Here is a 14,830-nt window from a genome sequence, read left to right as displayed (position 1 = left end):
GATTAATTTTTTTAAAACATTATAAACAAGTTTTTTTTTGCTAGATAATAATTACACTCCCTTAAGCACTTTTTAAATCAATACTATGATCTTTAAGATCTTTAATGAAGAATAATCGCATAAAATTAAAATAATTAAACGCTGATTTGAAATATTTGCAAAGATAAAGAAAATCTTAAAAAATTAATACCTACTTTACTAGTTCCAATCAAATAAATAGCTTTCCTCTATACAGGATAATTTAATTTTGAAGTATTTTTAAATCCAAGGAACTTCTACAGACTATGAATTATACAGAAATAAATTAGCTCCCAATTTTACGAACGCCTATATGATAATTATTCTTCAATAAAAGTATTCATCAACTTCTAAAACATGTTTTTTCTAAAATTTTAAACTTATCATCTTGCACTATTTTCAAACGAGACAAGTTTATAGTTAAAATGCATTTTCAACTTGAGTTGCTCCTGAATTTTTTATTTTTCTTCATATAAAGATTTTTTCAATTTAGAATAAGTTTTCGGCCTAGTTCTTTTGAAATTTAACAACTACCTAAAAAGTCGAAATTTTTTAATTTTTTGTTCTGTTTAATTTCAACTTCATTATTTTGCAAAATCGAATCTTTTCTATTTAAATTCTAATTATTATTGAAAAGGACTTTTAACTAAAATTTTTCCAAAAAATAAAAATTTCAATTGCAATTTTTATTATTTATAAATAAGGAATGATTTTATTCAGCATTTTTATTCTTGAAGCCATTTAAATTCAAATATTGTTAAGTTTGAAACTAATTTATTAAAAAAATTTTCACGTCTAAATTTTTTTTTATTTGGTAAAGGTTCCAATTTGATATTTTGTACTCTTGAATAGGATCAAATCAAATGAAAAATAAAAAATGTATCACCAATTGCGGCTTTCATTTGAAAATTATACTTTGAAACAGTGCGATTTGATTTCAACTCATTCGACTTCAAACTTTGTTGACTTTAAAATTTGCAATCAATAAATGTTACAAATTAACGTGAATTAAAAATTTTAATTAAATTCAAATAATTAAATAATATTAGATGTTTATTCTTTTAAACATCACAATTATGCAAGATTTTTGCTTAAAAAGTCGAAAACGACATACAATCCGAGGCTTAAGACGAAAAATAATAGAGAATGGATGAATTTATAGAGTTTTAAATTAATTCTTAAATATATTAGCCTTTAGGATTATTTTCCAGTGTATCATTTTTTACTTGAGGCACTAGGCATGTTATTTTAGTCAATCAGCGGGCAATTACGAGAAAATAGTGGTATCAGTGGAATTAAAAAAAAAAGTGGCAAAATAGTTATAGCAATTCAGATATAGAATTAAATTGGATAAATCTTGAATGAAATAATTTACCTGGAGCATTAAGTTAGCTGCCTGACTGAAAGTACCACACGAGAATCTACAATTATTGTCTAATCCTAATCCACTTTTAGCGCCCACAGTGTCGGATTCTAACTCAGTAACGATTTCTTCGTACGGAATTAATTTTCCATCTCGATTAACTGGACAGACCAAAATCGTTTCGAGTAAAAGAGGCACATATGGTCTTAAATCTGCAGGTACTTTTGATGTGTCCATGGTAACAAACATCTAAAAATCAATTTAATTTGATCAAGAACAATAAATAATCAATATAATTGAATTTCACTTTTTCACTAGAATACTTACATAAACGAAATTAGTATTTGCATGATCTAAATATGTATAGAGAGGTAGTTTATTGATGTCGAATCGAGGATGCTGCTCTAAAGAGTCAGTCGAGAAACTTTTGATGTGATGGAAATTAATAGATTCTGTACTCGGAATTGGCACAGATGTTAAAAGTTCATCAGGTACTGGTGTCTAAATTTTGAAATAAAAATAAAAGGTCATTTAGTTTTTAGATTTGGAAGAAAAATGTTCAGAACTCTCTCACCTCATTTTCTGCAATCGCTTCTTCCAGTTCTCGTTTCTTCTTCTCAAGACCTTCCATTCCCAAATTTTCCACTTGCTTTTCTATTCGTTTCTTTTCCTTCTTAGCCATCTCCAATTTCTTCTCTATGCTTGGAATTCCTTTCGAAACAACAACTGGTGCATTCACGAAATATTTGTTCAGAAGAGTCAACCAGTAACTGGCAGGTTCTGCCATCAGCTTCTTAAGTATCTCGATTTGATTTAACCTCTGATTTAACTGTAGATACAAAAGATAAATTTATTTGATTATATTTCAGCAAGAAGATTGTAAAATAGTCTTTCCTGCAAAAATAGTTAGATCTTCAGCTACGAAATTCTTGGAAATTAAAGAATTAAAATTTAAAAAACAGGAAATAAGGCTACCTCAAAATTCCCTTCTTTTTTCATTCCTCTTCTTTTTTTTCGTAATTATATTTGATTTTTGGACATTACCGAGGAATCAAGAGTTGGATAGTAACTTGTTACAAGTAAACAAATTACTGAAAAGTTACATTATTTATAATTTTTAGGGTAACTCCGTTAATATTAAAAAAATAATTTGTGACTAGCAACCATTTTTGCCGTAACTTGGAACTTTCATTTCGGTAACTTTGAAGTTATTTTATGTTTTTTATTTATTTCATATTAAAGAGTGGTTTATGGGTCAGTTATGTGTAAAAAATTAATCTCGTTTGCTTGAGTATACAGCGATTTTTTTTAACTTGTCTTTTTGGTCGAATTCAACTGTCATTAATTTCAATTTAAACTCGGTTTCGGTTTAAATAATATTAACTATTATATTTTTTTTGGTGAATTTATCTATTTTGTATGAAAATGTATCTATTTGTTTGAAGATTCACGTACTTTCTTAAAAATTCAACTATTTTGATAGAAACTTCAACTATTTGGTTAAAAAGTAACTTTTTTTGTTGAAAATTCATAATTACTTTCGGTTTGAAAATAATATTTAATATTATTTAATAACATTACCTTATTATCAATATTCATATTAGATTAATATTTTGTAAAAAATTCAACTATTTAGTTAGAAAGTTTAACTACTTGGTTGAAAAATAACGAACATTTTTGTTGAAAATTCTACTCTTCTGTTGAAGTGTGTTGTTTCTAATTCTTAAATTCAAATCTGTTGGTAAAAAAAATTTGTAAAGGGTTCAGCTATTTTCTTGAAGATTCCACTTTTCTGGTTGAAAATGTAATTACTTGGTAGAAAGTTAAACTACTTTGTTCAAAATTCAGTGGCTTGGTTGAAGATTCATAATTTTATTTGAAAATTCATACATTTGGTTCAAAATTGAATTATTTGTTGCAATTCAGTTTTTTTTGGGGTCCAAAATTCAGATATTTTGATAGAAAATGCAACTGTTTGGTTGAAAGGTAACATTCTATTGAAAATTAATATTTTCGGTTTGAAAATGCAACCATTTTAATACGTATTTTTTGCTTGAAAATTCTTATTTTACTTATCTCTATTAAAAATTCAACTATTTGGGCAGAAAATTAAACTGATATGTTCGAGAATTCAGCTACTTTGTTTGAGATTCGTCTTTATTTATTCAATTAAACTGTGTGTGATCCCAAATTGATTAATCTTTTTTGGTTGACATAATATCAACTGTCATATTTCTCCTTGAAAATTCATTTATTTTGTTAAAAATTCTACTCTTCTGTTGAAAAAGTTGTTTCTAATTCGAAAATTCATATCTTTTGATACAATAATTTATAATTTTATTTGAAAATTCATCCCTTTGGTTGAAAATTGAATTATTTGTTACCATTTTTTTTTTAGAAATTGAAATATTTTGATAAAAACTTCAACCATTTGGTTGAAATGTAACCTTTTTATTTTAATTTTTTTAATTCTTATTTTACTTATTTTTATTAAAAATTCAACTGTTTTGGTAGAAAGTTAAGCTAACTTAATTTAAGCTAAGCTTTATTTGAGATTGATCTCTTTTGGTTAACAAATTTTTTTAGAGGTTTCAGCTGTTTTCTTGAAAATTCCTCTTTTCTGGTTGAAAATTTAATTACTTGGTAGAAAGTTAAACTACTTTTTTAAAAATTCAGAGGTTTAGTTGAAAATTTATAATTTTATTTGAAAATTAATCCTTTTGGTTGAAAATTGTACTATTTTGTTTGTCTTTGTAGGAAATTCAAATTATTTGATTAAAAATTAACTTTTTTGTTACAGATTTAACTCTTTGGTTGAAAATTCGACTTTTCGGTTTGGAAATGATAGAAGATCCGAATATTTTATTGAAAATTAACTTTTCTGTTAAACATTAATATTTTCCGCATAAAAATTCAATCATATGGTTGAAAAATCTTGTATTTTGATAAAAGTTAGACTATTTTAGTAGAAAGTCCAACTATTTGGTTGAAAGGTAACTTTTTTGTTGAAAATTTATGAGTTTGATTTGAAATTTCAACTCTTTTGTTCCAAAGTGTTAATATTTAATTCGAAATCTCAACTTCAAGTGGTAAAAACTTTCAGCTTTTTTGATTAAAAATAAAACTTTTTGGTTGAAAAATATGACTGAAAAATCTTTCTTGGTTGGAAATTCAACTACATTGTAAAAATGTAATTATTTTACTTAAAATGTTAGGAATTAAAAGCGCTTCAAATTGAACCATACGAAAGGTATTTTGTCCGAAACTGGAAACATTTTAGGCCCCGATACATACAATTATTACCTAAAACTAGAAAACCAGTCTAGACAAATTTTACTGAATTTAATCCAACCAATTTGAAGCTATAAAAATTATAAGCATTATTTTTTATTGTCATCTAAATAGTATTTTCGACTATTATATCGGTTTTTAATCGTACCATCAACGGAAGAATAGCAATTCTGCAATTAAATACGTGAGTCGTGATTTTAATTTGAAATTCAGTATGAAAAATCATTTTCAATGACCGATGAAAATAAAGTCAATGAAAACATTGGTCGATCCTACCGAAAAATGCGGGGAAACCCCAGTTCAGAATCTGATAACACAGGATATTCAGACTCAAATGTCTTATTACTCAATTCAAATTTGTTTGTAAATATATATTGTTGTACACTTTTCGAAATATATTCTGTATTTTTTATTTACTCTAAATAATGCCTATTTACTTTTAAATTGAGTTTTTATGAATTATCATCTGAGTTATTTTGATTTTTAAATTATAAAATTGAGAAAGTGAAAAAAGCAACTTAAAAAAGTAACTCATCCAACATTGAGAGGAATATAAATACTTAAATTTGACTTACATCTTCGTTAGTCTTCCCGAAAAGAACATCGCCAATAAGGATAAAAGCCATAGTATCATGAGGACTGTTTTCCAAATTGCTCAAAATCTCAAGAATGTACTTATGGATAACGGTGCCCAATCTCTGCATCTCGATACCGTCTCTTTTCGATGCAATGTCCTTTAAAACATTACTCAAACGGTCTTTAATCAAAGGAACCTTATTCTTTGGCACATTATCAAAATTGAGGTACAAGAGAGGTACGGAATTTTCGCAAACACCATATCCGACGTTATTTGCAAGAGGATCATCAATCTCGACAAATTCCTGTTGCAGAGGACTAACTGAAGTATCAGTTAGGTACTTCAATAATAATGTGCAACCCGTGAGATCGTAAAATTCGTAAACAGTAGAAGGTCCTCGCCAACCAACAAATACGAGGCCGTTATCTTCGTCATCGCATGGATAATAAACGTTCAAATCGGCATCATCAGTCAATGGAGGCACTGTTTCCTGCCAAGGTCTTTTAAATGCACCTCTAGGACCCTGAAATTGACAAAATACTGTTGCTCTTATTTGGCCACGGATTAAAAAACAAAAGCCGTGTAAACCACTATATTATTGATAACTGATCATGCTCAATTTTTCATTTTCTCGGTCTGGCAATTATACTTCTTTTAAATTTCCATGTCCTTACTCAGAACTTTTATTCTTTTTGAAAATGCCCTGTTCTATGTTCTTTTTTTTCGGGGTTGCAAAAAATTTTCAAGGTCATTGAAATAAAAAAAGTTTGAACTCTTAGAGTTAAACATTTTTTCATTTGAAGTAATCAAAACTAAACTGCAAATGTAAAGCGCGAAAAATGAAACTCTTTAATTTTTTAATTTCATAATTGAAGCTAACAACATTTTTAATTCCGAAACTTTTAATTCGCACGCTCAATAATTTTATACGTATAGAATTAAAGCTTTTAGCACTTTCCAAGTGAAACGTTTTAAATTGAAAGAGGTCAAACTTCAAAATTTCTATAAATTGAACCGTTCAAAGGTTTCTGGTTAAAAATATAAATCCATACTATCATTTTTAAGGTTCTCAATTGAAGAATCAATCAATAAATTCGTAAATGTTTAAAATTGAACGAAATTTTTAGTTAAAAATATTGAAAATTGAATGATTACATTTTTTTAAATCTAAACATTATTTAAATTAGAAGTTATATTTTAAAATAATATTTTTTAAATTGTCATCCATACATAAAACTAAAATGCTTTTACTTACAAATTAAACATTTCTGTAAGTGGAATAATTAAAATTGTAATTATCAAAGTCTAAATTAAGCGGAACGGTTGAAAATTCCCAAACACACACTTTAAAATTGCCGATACAGGAAAATTTTCGTATTATAATATTCCCGAATCTAAACAATTAATTTTCTTTAAATAATAAATTAAATAACAATGTGTTCATCAAATAAAGGTATTTTAATTATTATTTTATACTTTATTGTTTTATATTTCATTGTTTTACAGTGTCTCAAATGGTGTTATCCGGGAATTTAGAATGGTCGGCCACTTCTAATTTCGAGAATATTATATCTCTATTATATCTCTTTGGTTAAAATTTTATCTATTTTATTGAAAATTCGTTTTTTTCTAAGTTGAAAATTAACTTTTTTAACTGAAAATTTAACAATTAAACAACTTAATGTTAGGTTGTAAATTGATCTTTTTTAGTTGAAAATTCAACGATTTTGTTGAAAATTCACGTATTTGGATAAAAATGGTTTAAAATTCGTATTTGTCAGTAAAATTGAACTTATTTTAACTATTCGATTTGACTCCTATTTTTTTAAATAACTAGTTTATATTTATAGTTGATCAGCTCAAAACGTTGCTTTATTAAAAATGTTCAACATTAATTTATTATTGTTCAAGTCTATTTCTAAGTTAATCAAATAAACTTAATGAAAAAAAATAAAAACAAACTTATTTTAAATTGCGTTATAGCACGTGATACGAAATTTGTGATATTTCAAGTGTTCACATTTTTCTTCTCAAAATTTGTAAAAATTCCCAGTCAAAAATGATTCTTTTCGAAAATCCCGCGTTCCAAATAGAAAATGTTACAAACAAAAAAGTACAATTTTAGATAAATAATAATCTATGAGTTTGAGTGTACACCGAATTTCAATATTTCAGACTTTGAATATTTAAATAAAAAATAAAAATGCAAATATTATCACTTCTATTACTATCATTGTCGATAAGAAAGTCTTTTTTATGGTTTCTTTCGAGATTGAACAAAATGAGAGTATACCTTAGACAAGATTTTTTCTTCAATCGTATGAAGCGCTTTAAAAACATCCGCGTGTTTCACCTGACCCGTGATTAAAACAGTCAGATTTTCAGGCCTGTAACACTCTTTATGGTAATCTCGAACTTTCTCGTTGGAAGTGCTGTCTCGCAAATTTAGCAAATCACCTGTAAGGTGTAACACAACATTAAATTCTTCTTCGTTTTTTTCAAAAAGAGAATATTTTCCTTTTTATAAATTGTTGCCAAAAAGTTGTGAAATTTGGAATATGATTGTTTCAAAGTGGGTCTTTAAAAAAACAACTAAAGTACAGTTTTTCTCAATATTTGACACCAAAAATTGATCCGAAATACCAATTTCAGAGATCAAGAATCATATTGGTACTATAGATCAATTTTTTAACGGAAATTATGTTTATCTGTGTTTCAGTTAATACAAGCGTATTTGTGCAAACTTGAAACTGCTTTATTATCTAAAAAACACAATAGAAATAAATAAATAACAACAAATAAAGCACTTCAGAAACTCAGGGTGGCCGTTTTAATCGAAGAAAAAAATTCCCGGTTTTTTCCCAGTCCGCAAATTGAAGCATTCAAAATGGAACACTTAAATTCCAAACTTGTAACATTAAAGTTTAAAAGTTTATTAAAAATTGTGTATTCAAATGCTCAAAAATTTACACGTGCGAAATAGAAGGTACTAACACTTTCCAATTAAAAAATTTTAAATAAAATGCAAATAAACAGCAAATTTGAGAATTTTTATCAATTATAGAGTTCAAAGATTGAGATTAAGTTCCAAAAATATAAATCCACGTTAACATTTTCAATAGTCTAAATTAAAGAATCAAGCAATGAACTTTGAAAAATTTCAAAATTACATTTTTTAAAGTAATTTTAAGCTAGACACATTCAAAATTGAAAAACAATTTTTTTAACTCAAAAGTTCTTAAATTTGAAGTTGAATTATTTTTATTTTAAATAGTCTAGGGGTCTAGGCATCCTGCAAAAGCTTAAAAATTGTATTTCAAAATCTTGAAAAATCTAGAAGTGGTTTTAAATTTTTCCAAATTCAAACTCATTTTTTTCAGACATTTTAAATATTTTTCAAAATGAATTAAATTTTTTCTATAACTTTTATAAAATCCTGCAAATTAAGAAGGAATTAAATTTGAATTTATAAATAACAATAGAACACTTATTATTTGTAAAAATATTAGAATAATATTAAGAGATATTTATTAGTTTTAAAAAGATTCGAATTAAATTTAGAATTTGAAATAATTTGAAATACTTACAGTTGAATTAAAATAAAATTTAGATTTTTGCAGATTTCAAATAAAAAATGTAGTATTTTTGTAGGAATTGTGAAAGACTACAAAATAATAAAAATTTTCTTAAGAATCTTAGGAAAATTGAAAATGATTTTTCACTTTCAAAAATGATTGTAACAGAAAAGAAGATTTTAAGAGATTTAAAAAATGATCAAAGAAGAACATAGCAGTTTTTAAGGATTTTATTTAATTCGCTGGATTTTCAAAAATAGTAGGAAAATTTCGATTAATTTAAAAATATATTTAGAAGTTCTAAAGAAATGTTAACACATTTCGTATAAATTACTTGAAATAACTTCCAGTTTTTAATTAATTTTGAATCTTTTCAAAACTTCTACATATCTCTTCAAATTACTTAAATTTTTTCTACAAATAATAAGTGTTCAATTGTTATTTATGCGTCAAAATTTAACAATTTCACTTATAAATTAAACACTTTTTAAATAGAACAATTAAAATTGTAATACTAAAAGATTAAAAGCACTACGAAAATCCAAAGATTCAAAGCTTTCTATGTAAAAAAAATTCAGTTTCAAATGGTTTTCTTTTAAATATTTGATTTCAATTTACTCGTCTTAAATGAACCATGAAATATTGCTAAATATTAAATACTTATTCTTTTTCTACATTAAGAAATTTCAAATTAAATTGGATAAAAATTAAATAATTTAGACTCGTAATATTTGAAATTTCATAAAAACCTTTAATTATGACTATATTATTGTGGATTTGTTTTTAAGTTGAAAATAGTAAAACGCACGTTTACATTTTTTAATAGCTGAAAAAAATAATAGAAATAATATATTAATAAATTGATTTATTCAATTTAATAGTTAAAAAATTATATAAATGAATACCTGAAACTTTGAATTAAAAATATATTATTGATGAATCATGAAAATTTGTATTTAAAAATAAAATTATCCCAATAAATTATATATTAATTTCAAATCTTATCAAGAATTTCGGATTGAAACAGTTACAATCTGGAAATTATCAAATTTTGAACGGATCTAGATTTGTTTCGTCAAATCAATAATTGTTCAGATTTCTATACTCAGAGTTCAGATCCATTTTAAAAATAATTTAATTATTTATATTTACAGTTGATAAAATAAAACTGTTTTTTATCAAAAAATTTCAACTTCAAATGCTTTTAATTTTTAATTGTTTAAATCTTCAAAACTGCATTTTAATTATTTTAAAAACTGTTAAAATTGAACTTGGGCAGATTTTTCTTCTGAAAATTCGTAAAATTCCCGGTTTCCCGGTCTGGTTGGACCAAATTTTTATTCTACAAATTTTGTAAAATTCCCGGTCAAAAAATAAATTCACTGTAATTTCCCGGTTTTCCCCGGTCCTATAAAATTCCAGGTTTTCCAGGTTTCCCTGTCTAGCGGCCACCCTGAAAGTGTAATAATACAATGAAAAAATAAATAGCAACTAAATAAATGATAATAATTAAACATTTTTATTAAACGTTGAGTATTTTTCCTTTGAAAAAATAAAATCGCGCTTAAAAAAAATATTTTGGAAGCTTAATACTGATGACTTTCCATAAATAGTATTTACTCTTGAGCGCAATATCAAATATCGAAATTTAAAAGAAAATATTTAGAGTGCATACAAAAATCTTCAAAAACATCGAAAAATATTTTTGTTTTTCCACTCTAGTTGGTAGTGCCTCCATATTTTTAATTTTCTTATTTTTTATTTATTTTTTTAGTTTTTATGCGAAAAGTTTCAGAGTGAAAATTTGATCCATATTTCAATTTCTAACTTCTAAATAAAAGAAACTAAAATTTTTAAACTTTCTTAACAAGTACTTCACAGTAAGAGGTTTATTCTAGTATTATTTTTTAAAAAAGTATTAAATCATGGAATTGGATATAATGGTCGGGACTTAAATTTCACAATTTTTTGACAACAGTACTTACATACCTCCGGTTTGAGATTTATAGCCACATTTTCCTGGATAAGCAGCCCTTAAAAGTTCCGTGTGTGTCAACGTTTCCCCAGTATTGATACAACCTTGCATTTCCGAATAAACTATACCTGCATCTTCACCTTCACCTGTGATATGATGGACTTCCGTAATGTATGCAGAGTCCTGAAAAAAGACTGATTTATTCTTTTACTGAAGTTCTGAAAGATTATCCTTTTAATTTAGCCAAAGATCATGAAAAATTTTTATTATATACCGTCGCATTTAAAAATACATTGCAAACTTTTCTATAAAAAAAAAACAAAATCACCTTTAGGGTAGGATAGAGAATGTGTTCAAGATATATAGGCATCAAACTGAGAAAACCTTCAGAACCAGCTGTTTTCATAGTGTAAGCAGTGTGGTCGACTTCTGTCCATGCATTGGTACCAGATGCAAGACATCGGTTTGCCAATAAATCTAAAACACCTTTGTATGGGTATTTTTCACTCCCTATGAAGATGAGATGCTCCAGAGTATGCGGCAATCCATCGTCATCAAAAGCTTCCGTTGCTGCAATAACATGTTTTTGCATCTTCTCTAATTTTTCTTTTTTGGTTTGCGATATTTTACTCCTTACTCTTGTTAATATCACAGGGGTCACAGCGCTAAAGAAGCTCAAGAAAGGGCAAATAGGGTAATTTTTTCACGAAAAGGCGGAAAATAGGGGAAAGATTAAATATTTATATTTGCATGTTGAAAATGACAGTCTTTTTATTCAAAATGATAAATTTTTATATAATTTTCCATTTTTTTCCATTACTTCTTTCATTAAAGAATTGGTTTTTAAAAATCGGATATACTTAGGGCGTTGAAAATCCATTGACAAGGATATAAAAAGGTCTGTGAAAAAAGAAAATTGGTTAAATACACAATTTGTATATGCGCAGTAGAGTGAAGTAAAAATGCTAAAATTAATCGAATCGTTTCAGGAGAAGAACAAGAATTTGCGGGTCGAAAAATGTCTGCCTTATTTAGAATTTTTCGTAATAAGCAAAAACATGTTTTTTAGATTGATTCTTTTTCGTGGTGTTTATAACGTTCCAAAATCCCCCAAAAACCTTAAATCACGACAAAAGTTTTTTTTTCCCGAAAAAGTAAAATGATAAATATTTCTTTGGTACAAGCTAAATAAATTTCAAGTTCGACCTCTAAACTTTGTTTGTAAATGGGTTGATATGACTCAATAAAAAAACATGATTTTGCACATTTAAAGAAAATGGTCATTTAGCAAAAAATTTATTTTTAAATTTCGTACTTTTTTATCTTTGATTGCTAGCAAGAGCTATAACCATAACAAATTCGTTATAAATTTGGAACAAAAAGGAAATATTTCGAATTTGAAATCGTTAAATTTTACTCATTTAATTTTTTTCTCACTTTTGTCGAATACCAACCCACAAGCTTTTTTCCCTCTCAGCTCAAACGATTTGATTTATTTTAGCATCTTTAGTTCGCCCTAGTTTTTAGTTCTCTTAAACTCAAATTAGAAATTGCTCAAGTTAGAACATTTAACATTGTGTTGATGGATTTGTAATAATCCATTTTTTAAATTAGGTATTTAACTTTGTACATTTCAACCAAAAAGTGGTCACCTTCTAATACTTATTTAAAAATACTATATATTTTGTAACTTTTCCCATTTTATATTGGATAACAACTTCTATTTCCAGTTTTCACATTTTCAACATGCTTTAAAAGGTTTCAACTTCAAAAGAGTATTTTTAATATTGTATTTTCAAATATCGTATATTTAAAGAGAAAGGGGGAATAGGGGAAGTTTTTCGAGAATAGGAGAAAAAAGGAAATTTCAAGAAAAAAGGGGAAGACTGTGCATCCTGATATCATACTAACTTTAATCAGTTTTATATTACGATTTCACAATCACGATGGGCATTAACCCGATTTAACCCACAGGTCCTTACACGGAACATTTTCTTTCTGATTTCGAAAATAAATTGTTTCTACATTATTTACAATCAAAAAAAAATCGACGAAGTCGTTTTCGAGAAATTTCATTTTTGCTTTCTTATAGAGGAAGATTTTTTAAATTTGTATTATTGATTATACGAACTTTGATCTGTTGAACAAAAAATTTTGATTTCGTTGAAAAGCAATATTTTTCATTTTTTATTGTTATTTTCATATTTAATATTTTAATTTTAGATGATTTTTCATAGAACCAGGTTGAAAAATAAATGTATTATTTATGTTTGTTCGATATTACGAATATAAAAAATGAAATTTCTAGAAAGCGGTTTCACCGATTTTTTTATTTTGGTTCATAAATAATTTAGAAATAATCTATTTTCGAAATCAGAAACCAAATTTTCAGTGTAAGCACTTTTGGATTGGATAATTTACAAAAAGTTGACCATTTAAGAGGATGAGATTTTCGAAAACAAATAAATTTTTAAACTGCCTGAAGAATTTCTTTTTAAATTACGTATTTTGCACGTTAATAAAGGTCGCGTGAGAAATGAAATGCAACTATGATAAAACAAGACAATTTCACAAATCTTTTCAAAGCATATACAGAAAAGACAAAAATATTTTAAAATATGGAGAAAAAGACTATTTTCAGGATTTATAATATAACGCGAAAAGTGATAATTGTTAAATTTTATTTATAAATAAAATTTGAACTGTAATAAAATCTTCGTAAGTATAAACATAACGATTCTGGCATGCATTATGAATAAGTTGTATAATTATTATCACGTTTTGTCCTAAAATAGCAATTCAGCCTGATTTTTAAAATTCTCAGCTATAAAATATTGAGCATAAAATAAATTGCCACAGAATTGATTAAGCGTAACATTTAATGACAAACCCCATTTATTTTTAGCAATTCACTGATTCAAAGCGTTACGATTATTGCTGTTTATATTCACAATTACTAGGGCCTTTACATTAAATTAAAGGAGAATAATTATAGCAAAACTGTAAACGATTAATATGATACATATTTGGTGAAAAATTCTCAAAATATATTTTAAAGGCCATGGATACTTCTCACACAAATTTTGGTACAAAGCAGAAATCTTTTTGTTCATATTATAGACATTCTTATTTTTAAGAGTTGAAAACATCTTTTTAAAAAATAGAGCCACGTATATATAGATATACCAGTCACACAAAAAAATACAAATGTCATTATTATTTTTTTTTTCCAAAGAAATGGAGCTAAGGCTTAGACTTTTGGAACAAGCTCACAAAAAAAATTTTTTATCTGGTTTTCCTTTTTAAGAATTCTGTTAAACAAGTTTTGTTCACATAAATAGGTAGTTTAGATATCAAAAAAACGATAATAATAAATTGTATTTAATATGATCGAGAAAAGGAGGTTATGTTGTCGTAACATTTACTTACCGAGGCAAAAATAACCACACACAAGTGGACCATCCACATCAGCAATAAGCACTGTAATTCCAGTGTTAATTGACTTATATTTATGCACAAAAATCGAATCGTTGGATTTATACGAGCAAATTAACTCAAAACCGCTCATATTTCCAGCCGGAGAATTGTCAACCGGCGCCATGTTTATCAATTATATTTCTAATGCGGCGCCATTGCATTTGATGTCTTGCAGCAAAGTTGCAGTTGGCTCATTGGTTGCACTCGTTACAGTGACGTAACGCGTAACTAGTGCACCTCGTATTTTGATAAGTTAAAAATCGCAAAATAGATCAATGAATAAATAAATATTTTTATTACAAAATTTATATATGGGTAATTCTCCATATAAAATACACTTAAAAAAAGAAAGTGCGATTTAGTAGCAGCGTTTCTGTAATTCATACAACTGTTGGCCCACGTAATTTCTCAGGGGGCAAGGCAAGGTCATATGCGACTCTCGCCTCGGAAGGGTCGCAGTACGCGAATACTTATTCAATTAAATTGCGCAATATTATACCATCTCTGATTATACACTCCAATTGGAAATAGTTCAGGATTTAGTAATTATTATA

General features: G+C 26.7%; 1 protein-coding gene across 3 annotated transcripts in view; it reads right to left on the bottom strand.

The window, feature by feature from the left end:
* The window catches only part of LOC117180077 (uncharacterized protein C05D11.1-like), a 33,439-nt gene extending 19,039 nt beyond the window's left edge, over positions 1–14,400 (bottom strand). For all 3 annotated transcript variants that reach the window (XR_004467999.1, XR_004467998.1, XM_033372392.1), the window contains exons 1-8: positions 14,229–14,400; positions 11,128–11,369; positions 10,814–10,982; positions 7,543–7,706; positions 5,248–5,772; positions 1,956–2,210; positions 1,709–1,882; positions 1,394–1,630 (exon numbers count right to left, since the gene is read on the bottom strand). Coding sequence is in view for 1 of the 3 variants with exons in the window: in XM_033372392.1 (XP_033228283.1) it covers positions 1,394–1,630; positions 1,709–1,882; positions 1,956–2,210; positions 5,248–5,772; positions 7,543–7,706; positions 10,814–10,982; positions 11,128–11,369; positions 14,229–14,400 (1,938 nt within the window). In the remaining 2 variants the exon portion in view is untranslated. The remainder of the gene's footprint in view (positions 1–1,393; positions 1,631–1,708; positions 1,883–1,955; positions 2,211–5,247; positions 5,773–7,542; positions 7,707–10,813; positions 10,983–11,127; positions 11,370–14,228) is intronic.
* Between the last annotated feature and the right edge of the window lie 430 nt (positions 14,401–14,830).

The sequence above is a fragment of the Belonocnema kinseyi genome, chromosome 9 (assembly GCF_010883055.1).
Source record: "Belonocnema kinseyi isolate 2016_QV_RU_SX_M_011 chromosome 9, B_treatae_v1, whole genome shotgun sequence".
NCBI classification, from domain to species: domain Eukaryota; kingdom Metazoa; phylum Arthropoda; class Insecta; order Hymenoptera; family Cynipidae; genus Belonocnema; species Belonocnema kinseyi.
This window is presented reverse-complemented; position numbering and strand designations above follow the sequence as displayed.